Here is a 27,725-nt window from a genome sequence, read left to right as displayed (position 1 = left end):
TGCCTGGATTCTGTGTCTCCCTCTCTCTCTGCCCCTCCCCCTCTTGTGCTCGCTCTTGCTCTCTCTCAAAAATAAGTGAACGTTAAAAAAGAATGAGATCTTGCCATTTGTGATGACATGGATGGAGCTAGAGGGTATGATGCTAAGGGACATAAATCAGAGAAAGACAAATACCATAGGATTTCGCTTCTATGTAGAATGGAAACAAACGGAAACAGACCCATAAGTACAGAGGACAAACCGATGATTGCCGGAGGGCAAGTGGGGGTAGAGGGATGGGCAGAGTGGGTGAAGGGGACCGGGAGGTATGAATCAATAAGTCGCGAGAATAAAAGGCACAGCACGGAGAATATAGTCAATGGTATTGTAATGGTGCTGTGTGGTGGGCGGACGGCAGCTACGTTTGTGAGCCTCGTGTACCGTATAGCCGTGTACCGTATACCGTAGAACTGATGGAATGTTGTGTATCAACTGCACTTCAGTACAGAAATTTTTCAATACCGAAGTTTCTTAAAAAATGTTTTTAGTGTTTATTTTTCAATAAAAGTTAAAAAAAATTTTTTTTAGTGTTTATTTTGAGAGACAGAGAGAGAGAGAGCGTGAGTGGGTTATGGGCAGAGAGAGAGGGAGACACAGAATCCGAAACAGGCTCCAGGCTCCGAGCTGTCGGCACAGAGCCCGACGCGGGGCTCGAACCCACGGACCGTGAGATCGTGACATGAGCCGAAGTCAGACGCTCAACTGACTGAGCCGCCCAGGCTCCCCAATAAAAGTTACTTTTAGGGGCGCCTGGGCGGCTCAGTCAGTTGGGCGGCCGACTTCGGCTCGGGTCACGATCTCACGGTCCGTTGGGTTCGAGCCCCGCGTCGGGCTCTGTGCCGACAGCTCGGAGCCTGGAGCCTGTTTCGGATTCTGTGTCTCCCTCTCTCTGATCCTCCCCCGTTCATGCTCTGTCTCTCTCTGTCTCAAAAATAAATAAACGTTAAAAAAAATTTTAAAAAAAAGTTACTTTTAAAGAAGAGGCTTCAGAGACTCTGAAGGCTGGCGGAGGGTCAGATTGGTGACACTTTCTAACTTACTCCTCATCACTCTTGTCATAGATTTTTTTTTGGCTGTCCTGGATATATCCTTTTTACCTAGTTTACTTTATAAACTTTGCCTATGTTATTATGAGTTATAAACAGGAGAAAAATGGACTGTAAAAATTGCATGTGATTTTAATGTCTTCTGAGTTGACAGTATCTAGATTCATAATTATAACCTGGGGGAGGTGTGCCCGCTGGGTATAAAGCGATCACATCAATAACGAGATCTCTCTGAAGTTCTTTTCCTTGACTAGTGGAGGATTCTCTAGATCTCTACATCTCTATCCAATATGGTAGCCATTGGCTATATGTGATATACGTTTGGGATATGGTGACTCTGAATTGAATTGTGGTCTAAGTAAAATACACATTAGATCTTCAGGACATAGTATATGAAAAGAGAATATAAAATATCTCACGAGTAAGGTCTTTTCAGATTGAATACATGTTGAGATGATAATATTTTGGATACACTGAGTTAAATTAAATATTTAACTTCACCTTTTTCTTTAAATGTTTTTTAGTTTTTTAAAAATATTTATTTTTGATAGACAGAGACAGATGATGAGTCGGGGAGGGGCAGAGAGAGACGGAGACGCAGAATCCGAAGCGGGCTCCAGGCTCTGAGCTGTCAGCACAGAGCCTGACGTGGGGCTTGAAATCATGAACCGTGAGATCATGACCTGAGCCGAAGCCAGAGGCTTAACTGACTGAGCCACCCAGGCGCCCCTTTAAAAACTTTGTAAAAAGCTTTCCACTTACTGAGACTGGCGGTATGATTAATACTCCACTCTTAAGAGGCTAAAGAATCGGGAAGATTATCCAGAACCTTCTGAAAGGACTTTCCCTGTCGCGAGCAGAGGCATCCGGGGAGACGTAAGGGCCCTTAGCAGCCTCAGATCAGCCATACGCTTCTGTGTTCACACCTTCCCTCCAATAAACGCAAACATTGGGAAAGATAAAATATTTATTCCTAAGTGTCTATAACTGAATTTATGGGTATAACTGGCTGGATATTATTGCCTGTGTAAGCCCGTGCAACTGTGCACGTAAAGCATGGTTTTATTAGTTCCTACATAAAATTTTTATGGTAATGGCAAACAAAGGACCAATTTAGTTTAGCTGAGTTCGTTCTGATTGCCCTGGCTTCGAATAGATAAACCGCAGTGCAAATAACAGCAGTGAACAGGGAGGAGGGTCAGTTCTCTCAAGGCCGGGGCTCCCGGCGGAAAGGTGGAAACGGGGCTGCTCGCTGAGAAACCCCCAGAAGGCCTGGCCAGAGCGTAGGAGGGGTGAGGCTGGCGGGGGCTGCCACTGGCTTTCGGGTCTGTTGTGGAGCCGTTCCACTCCCCGTCGGTAACCACGAGGCATTCAAATCTCGTTTCTGAAAAGGCCTGCATAACTGCTATTGAAAGAACTCCCACATACTGTATTTCAGCTGGAGACTTGTAGAGAAAAAGGGTTCAAGTAGCTTATTGTGGGGCATCTCCCACTCTGGGATTTAGACAAAGCGCAAACAGAACAAAGTTCCTTTAAATGGGGTGCCTTCATCTGAGTCCTTCCTGTCTGTGGTTTGGCGGGCTGGCCGGACAGAGAGCGAGCCCACGCCCCTCCTTCCCACCACTGCCTTTTCATGTTTGACCCTTGAATGTGGCAAACGATCCCCGTGGTGGCCTGGAGTGGAGGGAAGTGTTTCCAGAATTTGAAGATAAAGCATCTTTCATAAATACTGCCTTTCCCTTCCCTGTGACTAGTTAATAATTGAAAGTAAGTCTGATCTACGGCGAGCGTGATTCCTGAGCCAAACTTCGGGAGACCGGATTTGACACGTAGAAATCTACTGATGGGGACAATAGCAAGAGGTAGTTTAAATTGAGGGAGGCTGAGAAGTGAAAGGGAGATTATCACCCACGTGAAACACCCGTCTCGGTCTCAGCAATCAGCCGAGACGGTGGGGAAGGCTTGGTACACGTAGGGTTCGCTCTGCACCAAGTTCAGTCTGGGACGTTGATGAAATTCCTCCCCAGTGATGGGAGGGCTGGAGTGGTTTCCATTCTAGACGTTGAAAGTACTTACCCACCAAGAAACTCCTGTTGAGAAGAGTTTTCCTGCAGGCATCTGGTTTATTGCTTCCTCTCAGTGGGTCTACACTGCCGACGCTCTAGAGAGCATGGCCTCTGGTTGTCCTCAAAGGTCTCTCGAGGACCAAGGAGCTTCCATAACTCCCGACAGCCCCCTTTGGGGATGTGCTCCTTTTAAGACCAGTCTAACGTAAAGTTCTTTATTCTATGCATTTCCTCAGTGGATGTGTTTAGTGATTGTCAGATGTGCATTGTGCATTTCCTAAGTAGTTTCTCAAAGAACTGCTTGATCAGGGTGTGTGTGTGTGTGTGTGTGTGTGTGTGTGTGTCTGTGTGTGTACTCACGTGTATTTACTTTCTTCTCATCTTAGTCTCTGGGAAGAAAACAATCTACTAAATCTTAAGCTAACTACAGAATGCATCTATGTTGGGGCGCCTGGGTGGCTCCGTCGGTTAAGCGTCCAACTTCGGCTCAGGTCATGATCTCGCGGTCCATGAGTTTGAGCCCCGCGTCAGGCTCTGTGCTGACCTCTTGCTCAGAGTCTGGAGCCTGCTTCAGATTCTGTGTCTCCTTCTCTCTGTACCCCTCCCCACTCACGTTTTGTGTGTCTCTCTCAAAACTAAATATTAAAAAAAAATTTTTTTTAATAAAAAGAAATGCATCCATGTTGTTTTGCCCTTGGTGATGTTTTCTGAACGTGCTGGTGGTTAGCCCCGTAGAAAGTCACACGGTGGAGTTTCCATACTTCCACCCAGAGGGTTAACTCAGGGCAGTAATGGAACTCCGAAGGCAAGATTTATTCCCTGCGTTTGTGGAAAGGACCTTCCAAACGGATACGTTGCTGTCCACGCTAACAAGGGGTACTACAAGTCCCGTGTATTCTCGATTTGTATTGAAAATTGTGGCTTTGGATCCCCCGCCTCTTTCCGAGACGGCCTGTCTGATTCCACGCTCCAGACCTGAGACCCTGGGTCTGTTGGTCTGATTGCCCTGCCGACTTCAGGTTTCTTTGGGTGAAGGGTAGAATCACGGTTTGGGGAGTTGAGGCTCAGACTTAGTGGAGGGGTGGAAGTGATTGCTTTTTCTCAAGAGGTTGTTTGGAGACGAACTCAACTTTGGGGGGAATTGCAGGGAGACTGATTTGTTAATACAGTTTTAGAGTCTTTTAACTCAGGATTGGATGAATAGCTTTTCAAGTGTGTATGAAAGACAAGAATCCCCAAAGATCAGTTCTATTTTAAATAGCCGACTCCAGGGACCCAAGGTTTGTAACAAAAGGGCAGATATGAAAGAGATGAACTCACAGGTCCGGCTCTTTTCGAGAATAAAGCACAGTGGCTGGGATCCCTGAGGCGTCGGGGTCTGCCAGACTTGCTCGCTCTGATTTGTTAGCTAGGAGAATCTAGTTAGATATGCTCACAATAAGTTAGTTGGTATTGACTTTGCCGGGCCTGACCCATATTATAAAGTTCTAACAAATGGAAAGTATAGCCGAGCTTTGGGAAAAGCCATAGCATGTACAATGGAAGAGAAAACCAACATCTTAATTGAACAGAGGAGAAATTTGAGCAGAAGCACCAAGTGAAGAAATTAGGACACTGGATGGAATGCTACGGCCACAACAGAAAGAGGTAGAATATTTATTTAGTGAAGACAGAACGAGATCATGCAATTCCCTGGTGTCAGCTCACACAGCAAATCTTTGTCTCTTTGCTAATTCTGTTCAGAGCAGGGGGGCGCTGAGAAAATTATATGAACTTGAAGAAATCTGACAGCAGCAAAATGAAATTTGGAGTTTAGTTTTATGACTGATAAGGTCCGGGAGTTTTCAATATCCTGAAATTTGAGAATTTGGGGTTAGGGAAGGGCTAAGGGATATCCCAACGTTGTTGAACTTCTCAAGTATGCTCCATAGGAGCATGTGAAATTTTACTAGTGAAATTTACTAATGAAATACAAATGAGAACATGCGTACATAAATAAGCGTATTTTATTAACAATCCGAATCTGCTGGGTGAACCGATTTAGAATATCGTCAGATGCCACGTCTGTCGTGAGTCCGGTGACAAGATTAGGCCTGATGAGGATCAATAATCCAGAGACTTCCGGGAAGCAACCCTACCACGCTGTTCTGTGCATCCTGGCCCTGTAGGACTAGGGTGATACAAAAGGTTAAATTATGAGCTTTGTACAGCCTCGAAGGCAGCAACCTCAGACCTCTTCGCCAGATTATTTTAGGTGAGCCCGGAAATGTTTCCTCCTCCTGCACAGGTTTTCAGTGGCAGGCTTTAAAGCACCGGCTTTGCGTCCCAAGCCTGTTGCTACTTGAGGAGAAGGACTCTGCAGAGTGTTTTTATTTAACATGCTTCGTGGCAGGTCTCTGATTTTGGAAGCGGCGTTGTGGAGAGGTTAATTGATTCTGTTAGGGTCCCACAGCCAGCCATTGTGGCCAGAACCAAGCCCCCGGCTTACAGAGACCGAGACTCTCTTTCTCTCTCTGTATTTCAGGGATTTTCAGGCGTTTTAGATAGGCTGCCGTCCTATCATTGGCTTTTGGGGCGCACACAGGAGTGCAGCAGTTGGCCACACGTTAGATGTGTGATTTTGGACAGCCCACCTCGCCACTCCTGCCCACAGTCTTTTCATGTTTACACGTGAGTGTTGGCCTAGGATACATCTAAGGACTTTTCCAGCTCCATTTAAAATTTTTTGGACGATTGCTTTTTGGACAGTGTGGGATTTGGCATTTTCTGCCGTTGGTGCGCAGAAGATGCGAGGGCAGTTCGAGCAGGAAACGTCAGAGCCCGTACCTCGCTTTGGAACAACCAGCTGACCCTCAGACAAAGTCTGCCTGGTCCACCATGGATGGTTCGAGGCAATGGTGGGGAATGTTGTTGTTGTTGTCCTTGGTGCGTTTGTATGTTTTGGTCTACAGGCCAAGCAAATGTTGAATGAGGAAGACACTCTCAAGATGAAACAGAGGAGGATTTATTTCTAAATGTCCCTGCTTTATATTTGCCCCACAGGGCAAGGGGCGCGTGGGTGGCTCAGTCGGTTAAGCGTCCGACTTCAGCTCAGGTCGTGATCTCACAGTTCGTGGGTTCGAGTCCCGTGTCGGGCTCTGTGCTGACAGCTCAGAGCCTGGAGCCTGCTTCGGATTCTGGGTCTCCCTCGCTCTCTGCCCCTCCCCCACCCATGCTCTGTCTATCTGTCTCTCTCTCTAAAACAAATAAACATTAAAACAAAATTAGAACCACAGAGCACATTCAGCTGCATTATCTCATTTCATCCCAGACATGGTCACGTGACCCCCCCCCCCCCAGCTGGGGAAATGAGGGCTAAGAAAGGCGAAATGACTTGCCTGAAGTCCGCCATGTTGCGTTCCGCCAAGCCAGGCCCCGACTTCGCTCTTACCATTCCGTGCAGCATTTCCTGAGTGCCAAATGCACCGCACACCCTTTGCTGGGCACCGGGATTACACTGGCAATTCCATTTGGTCCAGCCTGTCTCCGGGACTAGGCACCTTGCTTTTGTGGCTGTGGTTTTGAGCTGGCCGGGGCAGAGCAGAATAAATCCTACAATCTAGGATGAGTCCCAGTGCTGCCAGCTTCCTTGAGTGGGCTCCGAACGAGGAAAAGCCCCTCCCTTGGCTGATTTGAGCCCCAAACACCTCCTGTGCTCTCGCGGCTCCTGGTGTCAGGGCTCCAACAGCTGCAGGCATCACCCCCTGCCTCACTTCCACCATCCCTAGGCTCCCGAGGGGCACACGTGTGTGTGTGTGTGTGTGTGTGTGTGTGTGTGTGTGCGTGTGTGTGTGCACGCGCGTGCACCTGCGATGCGTGTGCTTGCCTCCGTTAGGTTCCCAACAACGTGTCCTCCGTTTTGCCCAAGACGCAAGGTTGCTTTGTGCACATCTTGGTGGGTCACTTAGAGCCAAGGATTGTCTACAAGGCCCCTGTTGACTTTTCCTCACGGGAGCTCAAGGAAAATATGAGGAAGTAAAAGTGCCCCCAAGGAATGCACATTTTAAATTCCAGGCCATGACGCACGGCTGGTTTTCTTGAAAGCTTTCCAAGCATTCAAGACGCATGCTGATGTGCTCTCCAGACAAAACGCAGCAGGGGGAAACTGGGTGGAAAAGGCCAGGATCCGTGTGCGAATTGAGCGCTGTGCTGCGTCTGCTCCGGGTAACCTAACGTCCAGTCTCTCACTCTTCTTCTGCTTCTCCTTGGGCGCGTGACTTACAATCCACGCCATTCTGCAAAATTACGTAATGCAGACATTCAGACATTCAACCCTGCTAAGCCCTTTTCTTTAAAGGTTAGGACTTGTTTTTGTTTTTAATGGAAAGGTGAAAGGGAACGGCTGCATCATTTTGACACGATCTTTACATTTCAGAGTTTCTTCTGCATTTTCTCATCCAGCACCTCAGGGTTCTGAAGCTCTTGTCTGGTATCGGCTTCGGGCTCTGGCCTTGACTGCTCCTCTCCTAGAAACCGTCTTGCTAGGGGGCGCCTGGGTGGCTCAGTCGGTTGAGCATCCGACTTCGGCTCAGGTCATGATCTCACAGCTCGTGAGTTCGAGCCCCGCGTCAGGCTCTGTGCTGACAGCTGGGAGCCTGGAGCCTGCTTCGGATTCTGTGTCTCCCTCTCTCTCTCTGCCCCTAACCCACTCGCATTCTGTCTCTGTCTCTCTCAAAAACAAATAAAAATTAAAAAAAAAGAAAAGAAAGAAACCGACTTGCTAGGATCACTCGCCCAACATTCCAGAGCATTCCAGCTCCCCAGCTGGGGCTGGCACGTGCTCCTACCCAGCTGACTGAGAGGAACAGTTGCTGGTTTCCTCTCCTTGTTCACCTTTTTATGTATGTATGTTTCTTTTAGCTTTTCTCTCATTCTTCTCTTTTCTCTCTTTTTTCTTTGTTTCTTTGTTCCTTCTTTGCCCCCCGCCTCCCCCAGTCATTGGTCTCACCACTATACTCAGTTAATTACATGCTGAATACCTTCATTTTATCGTAGAAAGCTTTATGTACTCTAGTCATCGTTTTTTAAACCAGGTGAAAATAACCTTCATCTCTTAAAAACAAACAGACTCCAGGCAATCCCAACCCAACTAAATTAAGTTCATTTTTTAAAAAGTATGTTCGTTTATTTATTTGTTTTTTTGAGAGACTAAGAGAGGACAAGCAGGGGAGGGGCAGAGAGAGAGGGAAGGAGAGAGAATCCCAAGCAGGTTCCGCAATGGCCGAGCAGAGCCAGATGCGGGGCTCGAACCCATGAACCGTGAGATTGTGACCTGAGCCTAGATCAAGAGTTGGACACTTAACCAACTGAGCCCCCCAGGTGCCCCTAAATTAAGTTCATTTTTTTTTTGCTTGTATTTAATGCATGTATTAATTGATGTGTTCATCAGATATATTCCGTGTTGAGACTGTCATACTGAGGTGAATGAGACCCAGTGCCTGTCCTTCCTGAGCCTGCCGTCTGGTTGGGAGAGAGAGACCAGTGACAGGCAATTATAAAACACACAGATGCTTTGGGATCGTGAGGACAGGTTTGGGGAACACACGGAGAGGGATGGCCCTGATCATTCAGTGTGGGTAACACTGCCCGGGACCTGTTGGCTCATGGTTGAGTATTTGGCGGTGGGAACCAAAGGTAACCTTCCCCCAGGAGCAGAACAGCCCCTGGGTGATTCAGTACATGCAAAAGGGGTTAGTCCTCTCAGAGTTTGAGAGCTGACCTTGAAGGAGCCTCTGGCTCAGCCGTGATGTCAGATCTGGATTTATCAGGACTGTGATTTCCTCTCGACTCCTCGGCCCGAGTTCACTTGGTTGCAGATTGCGAGTGAAAGCACTTACAGAAAGATTCAGACCATTTGGTTTTATTTCAGTTTGGTCATAAAAGTCACAAAACGCTGGATAGAACGAGCCGTTGGTGCATGTTGAAAAATTATTCAGATGATCCTTTTCTCCACTCGTTAGCAAAGTGTTTCTCTGTTGCCCCATTTCCCGACGGGCAGCGTCATTGAGGACCTGTACTTTCTCGGGAACAAGAGACACTCAAGAATAGAAACCAAGCCCAGTGGCATTACCTGTCTGGGGATTTTCCGTGTGGCAGAGTTGAAGCTCTTATTTGGTGATCATTGTGCCCACTTCACGGAATTGTTGTCGGGATTGGCTATGGCAACACGTACCTAAAGGTCTTCAGACAGAATCTGGCTCGTGGCCGGTGCTCAGAAATGGCAACAATGGTGACGATGGGGGAGGGTGCTTGCTGTTGTTCCGCAGAGTCCTCTCCGGTTGGACTCCTCGTATCCTTGTATGTCATGGAATATGTCACCCAAACCACCCCGCAACACGTAATTGGGTATTACGCGTTAAAATCATTGCGACCCAGCATCTCTGCAGGTGAGGTCAAACGCACCTGTAGAAATCTCATAAGCTCGACGGCAAGAGTTAGCCCTCGTTACAAGACATTCTTCGTAGGGTTATCTGAGCTCTGCCTTGAGCTGCACATCTTGGAAGCAAGAAATGGAAGGGAAGAGTCCAAAACCGAAATGCCGCCGGCCCATCGCGTCTTCCAGCACCCCGCTCTTTTTCTAGAACATGTGGGCTTTACCTTTTAGCAACACACAGAGTGAGCAAACAGCCAGCAGGTGCCGAGGGGCCAGATTTCAGCCCTGACCACGAAATCCTGAAACGCGACAGCCTTTTCTGTTTGCCGAGTCTCGTCGCACGGGGCAGGACCCGGGACGAAGGTGAGGCTGTAAATCGAGGGGGAAGAAGAGGCAGCTCTCCTCGGCCCTGGGCAGCGCCGGTGAATGGAATTCTCTTTTGCGAGAGGTCACGGAGTCAAATGCTGTGGATGGATAATTTTATGGCCACTAATAAAATTTATAGCCAAAGCAAGCTAAGATAATAAGGGTAATCAAACATCCAGGCCTGGGACATAAGAACCCCGTCGTGGCCCCTTGGTGCTGGCCGAGGGGGTGCGGCTGGACAGCGCAGGAAGGAGAAAAGACCAGAACCAGTCCGTGGGGAGCACCGCGTTAGGGAAAGAATCTTAGCCGACCGTTCGGTGTGATTTGGCCCGCGCGAAGGAAGGTAAAGGAGGACGGCGTTTGACTCGGGCAGGTGTGCCGAAATCAGACTCTGTGGAACCAGACCTGAGTTCAGGCGGGGGCTTTCTGTAGGCCCATCCTCATCCTGGCTTCCAGACCAAAATATTTATTGAGCGCCCACTGTTTGCAGAGCTGTAAAAACATTAAGTGACAGTGGAAACAATAGATAATAATAAAAGAGATGTTCCCCCAACAGTGAGATATCAATTGCCTGAGAGAAAATGCTATTAGATGGTATTTTCTGGGATTTGGGGGTCATAATGTCATTAGACATAAAGACAGAGGAGATGTTTGTTGTCCGTGGATGTCTCTGCTCAGGAAATAGATATCGTTGGTATCTATTCCTGGCTGCCTTGTCGGAGTCAGAGGAGGTGACTTTCTGGGTCAATAATGCCATTTAAGATGAACCCCCATGCCGACATACTCGAAGCTCTCAGCCGTTCCCGTCAGCAGGGAAGTCAAAGGTCAATGGCTTACACATTGCGATTTGCAGTGTGGAACCAACCTTGGTTTAGAAGAGCCAGACATCTTCTGCCTTGTTTCCGTGGTCAAGATCATAACCAAATGTAAGATTTACTTTTCCTGAGGGGACACATATAGTGTTCCTCATACTGAGGTATCTGTGCAAAAATTTAAATGTGGCTGAAAGACATGAATCTCACCTAAGATTAACAGATACAGAGTCGGGGCGCCTGGGTGGCTCAGTCGGTTAAGCGTTCGACTTCGGCTCAGGTCATGATCTCATGGTTCGTGGGTTTGAACCCGTGTCGGGCTCTGTGCTGACAGCTCGGAACCTGGAGCCCGCTTCGGATTCTGTGTCTCCTTCTCTCTCTATTCCTCCCCTGTTCATGCTTTTTTAATTCAAAAAAAAATTAAATAAAAAAAAGATTGTAAAAAGCACCAACCTGTACCCATGAATGAGAACTGGGAACCTCAGGCAACTGAGGACCCCACATGTGCAAGCACACACACACGTGTGCAAATGCACACACGTTTTGAAAGCAACAGATACTGTTACTTTCGTGAAATGGTCCAGTGTAACCGAGATAGAGCTAAAAGCAGGTTTTAATCAGAACTAAGAAGGGGCACCTGGGTGGCTCAGTCAGTTAAGCATCCGACTTCGGCCCAGGTCATGAGATCTCATGGTGTGTGAGTTCGAGCCCTGCGCCGGGCTCTGTGCTGACAGCTCAGAGCCTGGAGCCTGCTTCAGGTTCTGTGTCTCCCTCTCTCTCTGCCCTTTCCCTGCTCACACCCTGTCTCTCCCTGTGTCTCTCAAAAAATAAACATTAAAAAAAAAAAGAGAGAGAACTAAACAACAAAATCCGGTGGTGAAAATCTAGTCCCCTCCACCCCCACCCTAAGTTCATGATTAGGACCCTCAGCAAGCATTCGGTTTGTTGCTTCTAGACGGTGACAATGACATGTACGCTCCATGGTGACAATGAATCCCTGCCACCGGAACTTTAGGTTTTTACAAATGTGTTGGATGGATAGTTGGAGGTTTGGGAATCTGTGTTTTCACAGAAGATTCATGTACCTTTCATAGAATCATGAAAGAAAAGTTAATGCTGAACAGTCTGAAAAGCAGAGGTAAACCATATAGTCTTATAAAAATAAGGCTCCGTGGGGTGCCTGGGTGGCTCAGGCGGTTGAGCGTCCTAGACTCTTGATTTCAGCTCAGGTCATGATCTCACAGTTGGTGAGATCCCACCTCAGGCTCTGTGCTGACAGCGTGGAGCCTGCTTGGGATTCTCTTTCTCCCTCTCTCTCTGTCCCTCCCCTGCTCCCACTGTCTCTCTCTCTCAAAATAAATAAACTTAAAAAAAAGTAAAAAACAAAAATAAGCCTCCTGATTCCAAATTATGCAGTGAAGAAAGATAAAGTTTCGGGGGTCCCCACTGTCTTGGGTATTTTCTCCTTCAGTGGATTGCAGGGGCCCCGAGAGCCGCGCTGAGACAGGCTCGGCCCTGATGGGGCAGCTGGTGGGGGAGGGGGGTGACCTGAAGGCAGGGGCAGGATAGAAATCATCCCAGAGCAACATCTCCGGGCCCAGCCCTAGCTCCTGACTCACTCAATCTTTCCGACTCTCTCTTTCCTTGTGGGGAAACTGGTTACATTCTCTTAGATTGCAGTTTATTTAGGTGACAATCTCAGGACTGCAGTGAGGGCCGTGTGGGGACCCACGGAAGGTACAGCCCACCCTTCCTATCTGCCTAATGTGTCCCCATCGGCCCTGGGAGCTGCAGAGGTGGAGGCGGGGCTTAGAGAGGTGGAAGTGGGGCTGCAGAGGTGGAGGTGAGGCTTCCACAGCTGGAGGTGGGGCTTACAGAGCTGGAGGCGGGGCTGTAGAGGTGGAGGCGGGGCTTACAGAGGTGGAGCTGAGGCTGAAGAGATGAAGGCGGGGCTTAGAGAGCTGGAGGTGTGGCTTATAGAGGTGGAGGTGGGGCTTACAGAACTGGAGGCGGGGCTGCAGAGGTGGCCAGAAAGGGCCGAGTTCTCCAGGAACCTCTGCTTGCCCTTTGGAGTAGCCAGTGTTCCAGGCAGATTTTTACAAAGAGAACAGGGCGTGTATTTATGACTGGGAGCAAAAAAGGTGGGCCCTCCTAGACTCACTTTTGAATCGGGGGTCCGGGGAGCCCCCCACATTGGTAGGAGAGGTGCTTGTCCTGAGATAAAGTTGGGTACCCTGGAGGAGAATGCCCCTGAGTGGGTGACATGCCTCCAGGGGTGGGGGACAGCTCGGGAACGTGGGTGGGGGAGGTGTTAGCCTTATCACCAGACAATCATGGAGCGTAAACCCCTCCAGTCCTTAAGGACCATGGCTCCTGAGAACCGGCTCTGGGGTTCATCCCTCACGGCTGAGGGGATCCCCATGAGGCCCGAGGCGTGTGAGGAGGCCCTCTCATCCATGTTGGTGGGAGGCCGACGGGGGGCCCCGCCTCACCCCCACCTCCGAGCCCCGGCCCGCACCTGCTGCTCACCCCGCAGACACCAAGCAGGCGCACAGCGACCTTTGTTCCTTCCGGCCCCCCGAGGCCCTCTTTGACTTAAACATTTGGCTGATACCACATTTCGCAGGCTCCCCACTATCGAATCAACCACACACCCCTTTCCGTTGGAGGAAGAACACGTGTCTTTGGCCGACAGCAAGTTTTTCCAGAGAGCCTTCTTTACATCTCCCGAGGCCAATGACTAGGCCAAGTTTACTTCTCTGAATCTGCCTGGTGCTGAAGCTATTATGTAAACAACTCCTGCGGGTCTGTTTCCTCATCTGCGAAATGGGAATGATAGCCAAGCTGTCTACCTAACCCAATAATGATGGTTTCCGATGAGGCTCCTAGGAGAAGAGGTTTATCAAAGCCAGAGGGGTAGACAGATATCAGGGCATCCTTATTACTGATGATGTAATTGTCATAGATACGGGTCTTTCAACCTTCTCTGCTTGGTGGAGAACCAATCCGGTGACTGGCTATTGCCGTTTCACAGAGCCACAGACAGAATTTGAGTGGGAACAGCTCTCTCGTAGCCAAATTTCATCATCTTTCATTATTTTGTTTCTTCTGTAATGGAACAATCCACTTACAACTTACGGTATTGTCCTACGGGTAGTTGGCAGGCTTGAGGCAAAGTAAATTCTTGGTACCAAGCATGACGGAACCTCAGTAAGAAGAACTCCTGGCAACCATGTGTGTGAAAGATGATAGCTGATCTAACAAGGGGGCTCCCTCTCTCTCAGAATGCTCTAGAATGCATATGATTTTTTAAAGTTTAATTTTTGAGAGAGAGAGAGAGAGAGAGAGAGAGCAAGGGAGAGGCAGAGCGAGCGGGAAAGTCCAAAATCAACCGACTGAGCCGCCCAGGCGTCCCTAGAAAGGATATGATTTTAATTGTTAAATTAAAGCAGCCAGAGCTGCTTTTCCTAAGAACAAGTCTAGCTCCACCATTTTTCAGAATGGCAAAGATTTGGCTAAACAGAGATAATACAAGTTGCTTTAGGCCAGCTGCCTTATGGACTGTCTTTGTACAGTCTTACTGACTGCCAGTGGGTTCTAGGCAACAAGAAAAGGAAGGGAGGGAGAGAGGGAGGAAGGAAAGGGAAGGGAAGTGAAGGGAATGGAAGGGAAGGGAGGGGGAGGGAGGGGGAGGGAAGGGGGGAGAGGAGGGAAGGGAAAGGGAGGGGGTAGGGGAAGGAAGGGAAGGGAAGGGAGGGAAAGGGAGGGGAGGGGGAAGGAAGGGAAGGGAAGGGAGGGAAAGGGAGGGGAGGGGGAAGGAAGGGAAGGGAAGGGAGGGAAAGGGAGGGGGGAGGGAAGGGAAAGGAAGGGGGGGAGGGGAAGGAAGGGAAGGGAAGGGAGGGAAAGGGAGGGGAGGGGGAGGGAAGGGAAAGGAGGGGAGGGGAGGGAAGGGAAAGGAAGGGAGGGGGAGGGGAGGGGAAGGAAGGGAGGGGGAGGGAAAGGGAGGGGAGGGGCAGGGAAGGGAAAGGAAGGGAGGGGGAGGGAAGGGAGGGGAGGGGGAGGGAAAGGAAGGGAAAGGAAGGGAAAGGAAGAAGGGAAGGGAAGGGAAGGGAGCCTCGCACGGTAGCTATACGTACTAAGTACCCAATACATGGTTGTTTCCATGAAGAGATGAGCAAATGAATCTGTAGACTCTAAAGGAGGCAGCTTTTCATCCCTAAACTAGCACACAGTGGAACCAAAACATTACACTTGGGTGCTGACAGGCAAGGGGGAAAATCCTGCCGTGTCCCAACAGTCCAACAAAATAGGAAAGCCATAACAGGAAGTAAGCCTTCTTACTTCAATGACTTAAGGAAAAAAGATTTAATCAGATACATGTAGAGAATAAGTAGAAAATCAGAATCGCTCAGATTTATTCCACAAACATGTTTTAACCATCTCCGCGTGCCAGACACTGGGTTGATTTTCATGGACACAGTGGTGGGCACACCAGCCCCAGTCCCACCGTCCTAGGGTTTTGAGAAACCGTGATCTTTGGTTAAATGCATCATCGGAACCCAGGTAAAGACACTGAAGGAAGAGACCACCCTTCTGTAACAGCATCCACCAGAGGCTGGAAGGAGTCTGGAAGAACGCTTCTCTGAGGAAGTAGTTCTTGAGCTTGGATGTGAACAACACGTAGAAACATTCCAGATCAAGCGCGAAGGCATGTGCGAAGACATTGTGGCAAGAGGAGCAGTGGGTATGTTTGAGGAGCTTAAGGAAGTCCAGAACCCTGTCTGGCAGAGAGTGAGGGGAGATAAGTTGGAACGACTGTAGCTATTTGTATATTATTTCTGAAAGCTTACAATCCCTGGAGAGGCTATTGGGCATAAACACCAATGAAAACGTGAATTTACTGGTGGCCAGAGCCTAAAGGAGCAGGCATTTGGGGGGGACCCTTCTTCCCATTGTGAACAAGCAGAACAAAAACCGGAGAATGCTCGAGAGAAAGCACAAAGCGAGCTCAGCCAAGCTCTTAGAGGGGGAAGGGGATGCAATGGAAGGCATGGACTGCCCCCCACCCAGATCCTCACACTATGTCTGAAATCGGGGTGCTGGGAGGAAGGGCGGTGTGACCAGGGACCTGGACAATTTCAAGTTTATATAGCGTTTGGTTTCTTCAAAAAAAAATTTTTTTTTTCTGGGGCGACTGGGTGACCCAGTTAAGCATCCAACTGAATTTCAGCTCGGGACATGATCTCACGGTTCGTGAATTCGAACCCCGAGTCGGGCTCTGCGCTGACAGTGCTGAGCCTGCTTGAGATTCTCCCTCTCCTTCTCTCTCTGCCCCTTCCCTGCTTGTGCTCACCCTCTCTCTCAAAATAAATAGACACTTAAAAAAATATTTTCTGAGATAAGTAAAATGCTAACATTCGTTGATCATGTTACTGGATCTACCTGTATGTGTTTTATTATTATTTGATGTTTTTTGTATCTGTTTAAAAATATTTTTAATTAGGAGGAAGGGAGGGAGGAAGAGAGAGAGTATAGGAGCGAAAGAGGGGCTAGGACTGGCCTGAGCGTCAGGGTCCTGTGCTCAGTTTCACATTGTCTTGGGCGAATCACTTCTGTGCTCCTGTTTTCCTTACGTAAGAAAAGGGGTTTTGAAGGGGAGGATCTTGGCAGTCCCTTCTAGCTCTAAGTCATTCTGTGTTTCTGATTTCTAAGAACAATCGATTATTGAATAATTCTACTTACAGGTTTGGGAATGGAGTGTCCCATGTCCACGAATCCCTACTTTTTTTTTTTTTTGAAAAGAGAGATCCAATCTTGCCCGGCAAAGATGGCCAGCAGCTAGCTGTCTTTTAAGGAGGACGGTGCATTGAAGTTCATCTGTTTAGTGACATTCCTGAAAGCCGCGAGCCCACAGGATGCTTGCGTTCATCCCGGGCCAGACTCGGGGACCCGGAAGCACCTAGAAGCCTGTGCCTCTGTGTCAGGCCTCTCGCCATTCGCCGCCCACATCCTGGTGGCTTCTCTGTGGGTTTGTAGGGCACCTGCAAGGGCCTTTCTTACACAGGGAGGCAGAAGAGTTTCAGAAATGAAAAGGAAACACCGCAGGCAGAGATCAGGTGACAGCCGCGTTCGTGAGCCCACGGACGAACGTGGTAACACATTTGGCGGTGCGTTCACTCACTGCTATCCTGACTGCCTTCAGATGTGCGCCGAACCAGCGTGTGTATGGTAGATTGTAGCTACCTCATGAAGCGAGATGGTGCTGTGGGTTCTGGGCATAGTTTTGGACGTGGTTGGGGACGGCGCCCTGGACCACGGGAGCTTCATAAGTGCTATTTAGTGGCGGCAGCTGGTCGAGCGGAGCCCTCGCCCCGCGGACAGGAGCAGAAGCCCAAGGACAGGTGACAGGCCCCCAGCATGGGCAGCAGCCCTTGCTGAGTGCACGGAATGTTCTCCAGGCCATGGGCTACTTTTGCCGCCTCCTTCCTGGGCCCTCTTACGTGGGTCAGGTTTCCTAACAGCCCGTTGAATGAATGAGAGTAAGAAAGTATGTGTTGGCAAAATTTCAGCTGCAAATGCCAAAGCTTTCCAAGTAAGAGCATGAATTTAAGCAAAGTTTCAAGTGAATGGACCTCAGAGTAATGGCTGTTCTGCTAATCATGAAAAGTACAAATGTTTTTATGTTCAAAGGTTAACAAATGGGACGCTTTCACTGGCCTCCTGGCCTGCTCAGTTACAAAGTGGAAACTGTTCCTGATTTTTGCTTTATTGTACTTGTATTTTCTAGGCAATTAGAAGGATTTTCCACTCAGCATTTAAGAGGCTTGAACTGGCTGCAGACTCTTTTTTAAACTAAAGTTTCTTTCTTTCTTTCTCTCTTCTTTCTCGTTTTGTCTTCGTTTCCTGTCTCTTTACAGGCCGGGTGGGAGTGTGTCGGAGGATGAGGGCGGTCGGTCGTTAGGTGAGCAGGGTCGGGCGGGCCGGGCGGTGTGTGGTGCGGTCGTATCCCCTTGCAGGGACGTTCCGGTATGTGTGGTGGCTGTTCGTTTTTTCTTTCGTCGTGTCTTTCTTTTGGTTTTTTTGTTCCTCCGTTTCGTCCTTTTCTTTTTTTCTTTCTGTCTTTTACTTCTTTCTTTTCTCTTGCACTTCCTTTGTCTTTTTTTCCTTCCTTTCTTTTTCTTTCTTTTTCTCTTTCTTTCCTTTCTTTTCCTTTCTTTTTTCTCTTTCTTTCTTTTGTAAAACTAACATTTTTTTTCCCTTTTGTGCATGGGCTGAAGTTTTAAAGTAACAGGCTTTCCAAATAGCATGCTTAGGCTTTGCCCACATAATTATTACATTTGTCGTGGAATTAGCACTCCTTGAAAGTATATTTCTACATAAGATTCTCATTTTGCCCACAAGTATGGTTCTTCCTAGCGTATCCTGTGGGTTTTGGTAAAACAGACCCAGCCCCATCCAGCGGACCATTGCAAATAAAATGGAAGCCATTTATCTTAATGAATGAGTAGGAAAATCAAGTCTGTTGAAATGGTTGAAATCCTCCAAAAAGGGACCACTTGGTAATCCACGGGGGCTGTATCCGTTTCTCTGAGCTTCTCTTGGTGCTGTTTGCTGACTGCTCCCCGAAACCACAACAAGTGTTTTAATTAACCCCTCACTTGGTTAGCAGGCTCACCTCTCCTTTAATGATGTCTTTGCCCCACCCGTCTGTCGGCGTCTGGGCCAGCAGTTGATGTTTCTGCTCTGGTCTTGGGCCGCAAACCGTGGTAATGGCTCAGGCTTTCCTCTCCAAATGGACAGGAAACACAGGCATAATCAAAACTCAACAGTGTCAGGGGGGTGATTTTATTCCATTATTTTTAATGAAAATGAGGAGGTGCCCCGGGGCTAAAATGCTAGAAAATAGCCTCTGAGAGGCCCTGAGCCCCCACAGTGCCCCCTCCCCACCTGCCCTGGGGCCCGCTTGCCCCAGCAGAGAGGGATGCCGTCAGCGGTGCTGGGGAAGTGCAGTGAGCCACAGGTATTGAGCTCAGTGTCTGTTTTCCTTGTCAGATCTCCCAGCTGATGACGGAGACGGGCCGGGAGGGCCTGACCGAGGCGGCGCTGAATCGCTACAATGCAGACAAGCCTTCGGCCTGCGGCGTCCCGGCCTCACAGGGCTCCTGCGTGGCCAGCGAGACCTCCACAGGCACCTCGGTGGCCGCTTCCTTCTTCGCCAGGTAAGAGGGGCGTCCCAGAGCCTCGGTTCTTTCGGACGAGCCCGCCTGGTTAGCCTCTCGCGTGCGCCGCATTAGCTAAAGCACCAGGAAGAGTCTGGGGCCGCTCTTGGACTTGACTCTTTCCGCCAGGGCTTCTCAACCTCAGACTGCTGACGGGTTGGGCCAGACAGCTCTGTGGTGGGGGACCGTCCTCTGCGTCACAGGGTTCTTAGCAGCGTCCTTGGCCCCTGCTCACGAGATTCCTAAAGCATCTTCCCCAGTTGTGACAACCAGAAAGGTCTCCAGACCTTACCATGTGTGCCCTGGGTCGAGAGCCACCGCCATAAGAATACGTGGCTCTAAGGCTGTCCTCCTGGGACGAGGACTTTTGTGGGCACAGTCCTGTGGTTGGTGTTTCCAGATTTACATCCTCGTCACAGAAAACAAACTGCTTCAAAATTAACGTTTAAAGAGATAGTAGGTTTTTTGTTTTTTGTTTTTTTTTGTATGTGGATAGTTACCATATACTATCCGGCTAATCTTAGAGACTTTAGAGACATGAGAAACAAAAACCGAAAGGCATTTCAACAATGTTTTCTGCCTAATTTTAGCAGTGGAGCAGAGACAGGGCAGGAGACAAAAGACAGCTGAGCAGAAGGCACTTTTGGGATCGTCTAATTCAGTCCCCTTGTTTTATGAAGGAGGAAACTGAGGACCAAGAAAGTCAAAGTATGAGTTAATTTATAGCAAAGCCAGAAATGGAAACCAGATTCCTCTGCTTTATTTATTTATTTTTATTTTTATTTTTTTTTTTGGTTTCCTCTGTGATTCATTATTCGATCCTTGGAACTTCACTTTAGAAAACTTCTAAGATTCGCGAGCTCCTGGGCGAGCAGGAGGTAGGACACATGACCGCGGATCGGAAATCAGAAGACGCCTGCGGTTCGAGTTACGGGTCTGCCTCAGTTTCCTCCTCTATGAAACGAGGATAGCACCTCAAGATTTCCCTGGAGGCTCAGATCAATCATTGTAAATTATGAAGTGCTGTATAAATGGTGATTCAATGTGGATTCAGCTAGTATGTCGGGAAGAAGGAGTACCGTGTGGTTCTCCTTGCCATCCTTGTGCATGGTAATGTCCAAAGCACCAACATGAGGAAGGGACTGTGATTAGGACAGGAGCAATCAGAGGAGGAACAGAGGCTGGTGTCCTGTGTTAAAAACAACTACAGGGGCTCCTGGGTGGCTCCGTCGGTTGAGCGTCTGACTTCGGCTCAGGTCACGATCTCGCGGTTCGTGAGTTCGAGCCCCGCGTCGGGCTCTGTGCTGACAGCTCGGAGCCTGCTTCAGGTTTTATGTCTGCCTCTCCCCTGCTCACGCTCTGTCTGTCCCTTTCTCAAAACGAAATAAACATGAACAATTTTTTTTAAAACTACAATAAAGGCAGCGCATAGGCTTGTCAGAACACCGGTCCTGAGATTCTCATTGTAGGTCGGTGCTGTGTTTATTGTCCTGTGCACAGTGGGGCCGACCTGAGTGTATGGGAAGTAACAGGAAATACAATAGTCTCCTCTTAGCCACGGGGGGTACACTCCAAGGCCCCCAGTGCATGCCTGCAGCTGTGGATAGTACTGAACCCTACGTGTGCACTGTTTTCTCCCATACGGACCTGCCCGTGAGGAAGTTCAGTTAATAAATGAGGCACAGCAAGAGGTTAGCTGCGATAACTAGCAATAAAATAGAACAGTTACCACCACGTACTGTAGAAAAGTTAGGTGAATGTGGTCTCTGTCTCAAAATATCTTCCTGTCCTGCACGCACCCTTCTTTCGTGATGTCACATGGTTAAAATGCCCTCTCCGTGGTGAGGCGACGTGAGGCGAGGACGCGGAGTTGCGACGTGGCGTTAGGCTGCTGTTGACCTCTGACGCTGTGTCTGAACGAGGATCGTCTGCTTCCTGCTTGAGGTCAACCACGGATACCTGAAACCGTGGCGAGCAAAACCGCGGACAAGGTGGTCTACTGCGTGCACGTGCTGGCCGCCTGACCACGGGCGCTATTGTGTTAGTTCCATCTGTACGTGCCTTTCTATGTCGTCTGGGATCATTGAGCCAACTAACTGGGGGGCCGTGTCTCTGCCATTCAGGAAGGGAAGAAAGGGATGGAACGGAATGCGCGGACATGCTCCAAGCGCAGAGGATCCCAGGACCTAGGCGGGTTAGGAGAGCATGTCCAGAGGCGGGTGACGAGAGTACTGAGGAACTAGGGAAGCCATGTCACGGCAGGGCTAGTCTGGAGAAGACGGCCCTCGGCTGTCTCTTGGGCCGTCGTGTGAGAGAAGGATTTGGTGGGTTCTATAAAACACCCAAGCGTGTGGGCAAAGGCTGAATAAAACCTGACGCTGGAGCTCAGCTCCGACACCCTCCGGCTCGGCTCTCCCAGGTCAGAATGAAAGACAATTGGCACACCATTCGAACTGCCCTGGGACAGATTGAGATCCCCGTCACTGAGGGAAATCAAACTTACCTTGGGTGACTGGCTTTGATGCTGAGGAGAACATTCACTGCTCAGATGTGGGTTGACCTCCTGTGCACCTTCCTGACCTGAAATACTCTGAATGTGAGAAGCCTCAGCTCAGGCTCCACCCAGAGACCTTTACAGGTCACTCGCAGAAAACACCAGAAGCAGGAAGAGATGGGAGGTTAGGCCCCCTGATGGCCAGTGTTTAGGGCGAACGAGTGTCTCCCGCAGCAAGGAACCCAGCAGTGCTTTGGAGCAGGGAAAGCGTGTGGACACGAGACAGGCTGGGATGGCCCAGGGTCCGAATGGAAACACGGGGGTGAACCCAGACTGGAGGGGCCTGTCGATGGTGGTGGCGGGAGCCCCGGGTGATGTTAGCGATAAACAAACACTGGACTGAGTTCAGATTGCAAGAGCTTGTGGTGGGAGCTTTCAAAGAGCTGGAAAGGATCCATAGGGCTGCCTAAATCCTCATTATTACTTTCTTTGTGGTGAAGGCTGATAGCACTAGGAGCTTAATGGTTTAAGGCATTCAAAGTACACGGTTTGCGTTTAAAGGGTTTACAATGTATGGTGGGGGGGGGGATGTAACGTGAAAGAGACTAGTGTTTCACACACACACGTGCACATGTGCACACACACGCACATGCACGTGTTCCCCTCACGCCCTTTCCCTGTTTGCCCTGTCGGTCTCCTCCACGACAGCTGGGAGTTCACACATCCCAAAGAGGGAGGCGGTTCATATGCTGCCTCCCTGTCACTGATGGGAACCTCAAAGCAGAAGATCGAGTGACTTTCTCAAGGCCCAGAATAGGAAGGGACAGAACCGGGCACGTACCTCGCCTCTGCGGATCCCCCGAGGGTCTGCATCGAACCACCCCCGCTTATGTCGTCAGACAGCCGACCGAGTTCAGTGCTTTTCTGCCTCAGATAAAGTAAAGCTGGGTAAGGCGACAGTACAGGTGGCCTCCGGTAGGGGTGAATTCTTTGGTTGAGGGTTGTAGACACCGACTTTTCTTTGTGATCTCAGCCTTTCTCTGTCAACATTTACTTTCTAGAGCTCTGCGGAAAGGTCGGGTGAACTTTACTGCATTTCTGATACAACGTCTATAAGATAAGAATTCCAGTTCTGAATAAGCAAGGATACCTTTGGCCGGAGCAACTCCAGGCGTGCGGTCTGCGGGGCCGTTCCCGGTCTGTGACGGGCGTAGAGGTTGAGAGGAAGCATTTAGAAACTTCTGTCAGCCGGTTCACAAGAGTAATTTTATGTCCATTAGGATCTGGGAATAACGAAGTGGAGCTTGTATTTTGAATGTAATGAAAATTAAAGAGGGGCGCCTGGGGGGGCTCCGTCGGTTAAGCGTCTGACTTCAGCTCAGGTCATGATCTCGTCGTGGTTTGTGAGTTCGAGCCCCGCGCCGGGCTCTGTGCTGACAGCTCAGAGCCTGGAGCCTGCTTCGGATTCTGTGTCTCCCTCTCTCTGTGCCCCTCCCTGCTCATGTTTTCTCTCTCTCTCAAAAATAAGTAAACATTAAAAAAAATTTTAAAAATCAAAGAAAAAGTGATTCCTCACCACAGATAGTTTGAGAGGCGCCTGCTTTAGAAAATGATGATGCCCGGAGCGTTTTGTCCTTTCATCCTTATCTTCCCAGAATTTCTTTATTTCTCGAAATAGCAGCATCGTGGTAGACTGTCTGTGCTTTAGAATTTCTGTGCCCTGGTTTTTGAAAAACATTTTTTTGGGGGGAAAAATAGTAACCTCATACTAAAAACATAAATAGTCGTAGTAACCAAAGAAAGACGGGCACAATTCTCATCAAGTTGGGTGGCTGTTGTGTGTTGACTTTGAACTTCACAAACGAGGGAATCTTCCTGCTCCCACAGTGCTGGGAAATGGCAGAGTAGGGTGTGATTACGTTTTTTGCATTTGTTGGCTGTTCACTTTGGGTGAAGATTTACTTAATTATGTACGGAACGTGAAACCCAGGAAGACCTCCTGGGTGGATCCCCAGCATTGCAGGCTGAGCCCAAGGAATCTCTGTTTTTATTTGAAGAGCAGCGACCAAATTCTGGATTATGCGTCCGATTGCCTTGGATCCTGGTAAATCAGACGAATCTTTCAGCTGACCTCAAGTCTTCACGTTGATGTTCTTTCCCAAATAACCTTGAGTGACCATTTAAAATCGTGTTGTTGTTTTTATCCGTGAAGGAAATGAGCATCTGGAGGAGTCTCCTCTCCGTTCAGAGCAAGTGTTTGAAAACGGTGAAAACTACCAGCTGTCACGTGAGCTTTGCAAAGGCAGGTTCCAGTCCCGCAGAACTGGTGCCGCCATATCTGGGCGCTTGGTGGGCATGTGTCTTGAGTGTCATGTCTTACTACTGCCTCTTTTGTTTACAGCTCTCGTATTGAGTTCACAACCTTTGGAAGACCATGACTTCTTATTACAGTCAAATCAGACTTCTTAGTATGATTATATAGAGGCCATCTTTGATTATCAATGTTTTTTTTTTTTAATTTTCCCTATTTTCGTAGCGGAAATGTGAATGTCTCCAAATCTGTTGGCGCAGGTTTGATTCCCTCTGGTGACTCAGCGTCTCCAAACCCTTTAGGGTGCATCCATTTGCTCACTCTTGGGTCCATCCCATTCATTAATGCTTCTCCCTCCCCCTCTCTGCCTCTGATTTTCCAGTAATGGGGTAATTTTGAACTCATTGATTCTCTTCTTGAAGACTCTGACCTTGAAGCAGTTTTCTACTGTTGATTAAAAGTGCGTCTGTCCTGGGTTTGGAATATTCTGGGGACATTTTGGTGTTCTCTGCAATATCGGGGTGCCCTCAAATACATTTTGTGGGATCCACTCGCTCTGCTTTCTCTTCCTCTCTTGCCTTGTTCCCCGTTTCCTTCCATCATTCGTTCGTCAGGGATGTTATTATATTTCTGTCCAGCTCGACCTGTCATGCGATTTCTTTCATCTTTGCATATGGACGGCTCCTCCTATTACCTAACTGCTTTCTCCAAGCCCCTTGCGCACGGCACCGACTGTTCGTGACTGATCTGTCTGGTTTTCCAGGCATTAAAACCAAGACCAGCTTGGGTCCTAGGGTCAGGGGCTAAGTCAAGCTGCAAGAGCTGTCTCCTGGCTCCGAGGCCCCGGCTTCAGGACCAGGTTGATCCATTCATCACCCTCCTCGGGACACCTCCTCTTAGTGCTGTGTGGACACGTGCTCTGTATGCACAGCTATTTCTGTTATGGGAAGGTCCTGCCTAAAAGCCCTCTGCACATTCTTGCCAGCAGCCGAGGCAAACAGTGCCTTGTTGCTCTGCTACAGCACGCACTTTTCATATATAATGTCGTACAGCGAAGCCTTTCTTTAGTCCCAGGCCGTGTGAACACAGAACAGTAGTGCTTGGTTTTATGCTGAGAGTTTGTGAAGTCAGAGAAGGACGAGATGGAGCACGGGACTACGTGTGGTCCTCGTGTTCTTCCATCAGGTACTGTGCCCCCTGAGGGATGCTCACATCTTCCTCTGATGAGCACTTGAGCGATTAGCACCAGAGAAAAACTATGCCAAACACAGCCCGGTCGGTCTCAGGTGATGTAGGAGGCAGAAAATGGAGCTGCGCGCTCAAGATCCGGCTCTTTCTTAACGATTCACTGTGGGGTTGGAGTAAATTCCCATGTTAGTGTCTGTTCTAATGGAATGACGTCTCTAGGGAAGACGGAGAGCTTCTAGGGGCTCATGTCGCGGAACTTTGCTGTATTATGCTTTCGCCGTCTCTTGTTTTCACTGAAGCGTATGGTATGGTACCTACACTTACCCCCTTGCCGGAATCTCATTCTGACCTGGTGTCGATTCCTTCCCCGCTCTCCCCCAGTTAGACCCTTCCCTGGCCCGCTCCAGCTCCCCGTTGGCCTGTTCCATGCCCCTCCCCCCGGAAGTGAGGCTTCCACTGACTTCCTGTGGCACATTTGTGGTTGGAGTCGGCATGCAAAATCATGCTGTTTGCTCCTGGGACAACAGCAGCAATTAGAGGGGAGGGTGAGGCTTAAATGCAGCCACCACCACGCTGGTCGAGCTGAGGTCCTCCCTCAATCCTTGAGGGCCTCTCTGTCCATCTGCTACACAGAGGTACAGTGTGGGCTTGTTGGCACAGCTTAGGACAGCAGTTTTGAAGGCCTGAATTGGAGGCCAAGCCCCTACCCTCTGGGTTTCTTGTTTATTTACTCTGGGCAGGTCAAGCTCGCTTTTCTTAGAAAACCTCCGTGGCCTTCTCGGAAAAGAGGGGACTCTTGCTCATGTATATGGATGAAACGAGTTTGTAGGAATCCTACCCGTAGCGAACATAGTTCCGCTTGAACACGCATCTGTTGCAGTATGAAAGGGACACATTAAGAGGAGCCAAATGTATATTGAGTGCCATCAGATGTCAGGGGCTCAAGGAAACAGTCTCAGGTGTTTGCTGCATGAAAAAGTAAATCCTCGATTGCTTACGAGAGACAGTGAAAGCACTGAAGAAAAAGTGGCCGTAATTCAAAGTCTACACTATTCTCCTTTGTGTTCAAAGAAAAAAAAAAAATCTTGAAACGCTTGAAATGGATAACCCTAACATCCAGGACCAACCCCAACAGCCTCCAGAACCGCTCTGTGTTGGGGGTGTGTGGACCGTAACAGAAACGGCATTCATGGCTTGGCCCGCACCACTCAGGGCCGGCGATCTGCGCGTTTTCGGAGGTGGTGATCGGCACTTTAGAAAATGGCCAGTGTTTGCAGCCCTTTCCCACCTCCTGCTGCAGGGATCGTGTAGAACAGGGCAGTTTCTGATTAAACGAGCCCTTTGTCTGAATGCTGGCCTGTTGGTGTGTTGGCAGTCGGCTCGCAACATCTGGAAATCATTTGCGCAGCTCTGCCTTGGTTGAAAACCCGATTCATGCCTCGGTGTGGCTGTTCGAAGGCAAAGCAGGCGCAGTGAGCCCGAGGAAGCTCAGGTATTCTCACGGTTGGACATTCTGGTTCTCACTGCACCTTTTGAGTATCTTCTTTTCACCAGTGTCGGGGTGGGGGCGGAGAAGAAGGGTATCGGATCAAGAGAAAGATGAAGTAGTCCGAGGTGGAATCCACAGCCAGCCACGGACGTTCTGACTTGAGGCGAGTGACTTGACATCTGGAAGCACGCTCCCTCGGTTACCTGGCGGTGGTCACGGGTACATGGCGGTCGTCGCGTCTGTTCCACAGGGTGGTTTTGAGGATCACGTGGAAACGCGAGAGCACTTTGTAAACGTCGTCTAGATCCTGCAGACGACATTAAGATGGCAGCAACGGAAAGGGATGGAATATTCTACCCTCCCTGGGAAACCCAGCGAATTCTCAACATTCCCTATGGAGTGGACGACTTTTGTCACGCCCACCGTTACAGGGTGCTTACGTGGCACTTTTTCCGCTGGGCTAGTGACCAGGAAATAGTTCCTTTCTTTTCTTTTCTTTTATGTTTATTTATTTATTTTTGAGAGGGAAAGAGAGAGAGAGAGAGAGAGAGAGAGAGAGAGAACGCACAAGTAGTAAAGGGGCAGAGAGAGAGAGGGAGACAAGGAATCCGAAGCAGGCTCCAGGCTCTGAGCTGCCAGTGCAGAGCGCGATGTAGGACTCAAACCCAGAGACCGTGAGATCACGACCTGAGTTGAGGTTGGATGCTTAACCAACTGAGCCACCCGGGCGCCCCAGGAAGTGGATTTTATTTTTTTTTTTTTAATTTTTTTTTTCAACGTTTATTTATTTTTGGGACAGAGAGAGACAGAGCATGAATGGGGGAGGGGCAGAGAGAGAGGGAGACACAGAATCGGAAACAGGCTCCAGGCTCTGAGCCATCAGCCCAGAGCCCGACGCGGGGCTCGAACTCACGGACCGCGAGATCGTGACCTGGCTGAAGTCGGACGCTTAACCGACTGCGCCACCCAGGCGCCCCAGGAGGAAGTGGATTTTAAAAGCATACACTAATGAAGTCATGTCCGGTCTCTGTCCATCCTCCACTCTTTCTGAATGGACTCCGGGCCATCGCATCCTCCCTCTTCCAGCCCCAGTGTGGACCGTGGGGCAGTCAACAAAGAAAGAGACTGTTTCCCCTTTTGCTTCCATTGTATTCAGCATTTCCAAAAGATAAACCCCCTTCAGGCGAGTTAGAAATGTGTAGTCAACCAACTGAGCCCCACCCGATGCAGCTTCCCAAGACAACCTCGCCTTGTGGCTCACTCGTGTTGCCAGTCGCCGACGG

The 27,725-nt window shown here is 49.2% G+C and overlaps 1 protein-coding gene across 1 annotated transcript in view; it reads left to right on the top strand.

Annotated features, from left to right (window-relative positions):
- Positions 1 to 27,725, top strand: part of KIF26B (kinesin family member 26B) — a 457,099-nt gene that overhangs the window by 180,601 nt on the left and 248,773 nt on the right. The window contains 1 exon segment of the mRNA XM_032591791.1: positions 18,794 to 18,960. Coding sequence (XP_032447682.1) covers positions 18,794 to 18,960 — 167 coding nt within the window.

Source organism: Lynx canadensis, chromosome F1 (genome assembly GCF_007474595.2).
Source record: "Lynx canadensis isolate LIC74 chromosome F1, mLynCan4.pri.v2, whole genome shotgun sequence".
In the NCBI taxonomy this organism is placed as follows: domain Eukaryota; kingdom Metazoa; phylum Chordata; class Mammalia; order Carnivora; family Felidae; genus Lynx; species Lynx canadensis.
This window is presented reverse-complemented; position numbering and strand designations above follow the sequence as displayed.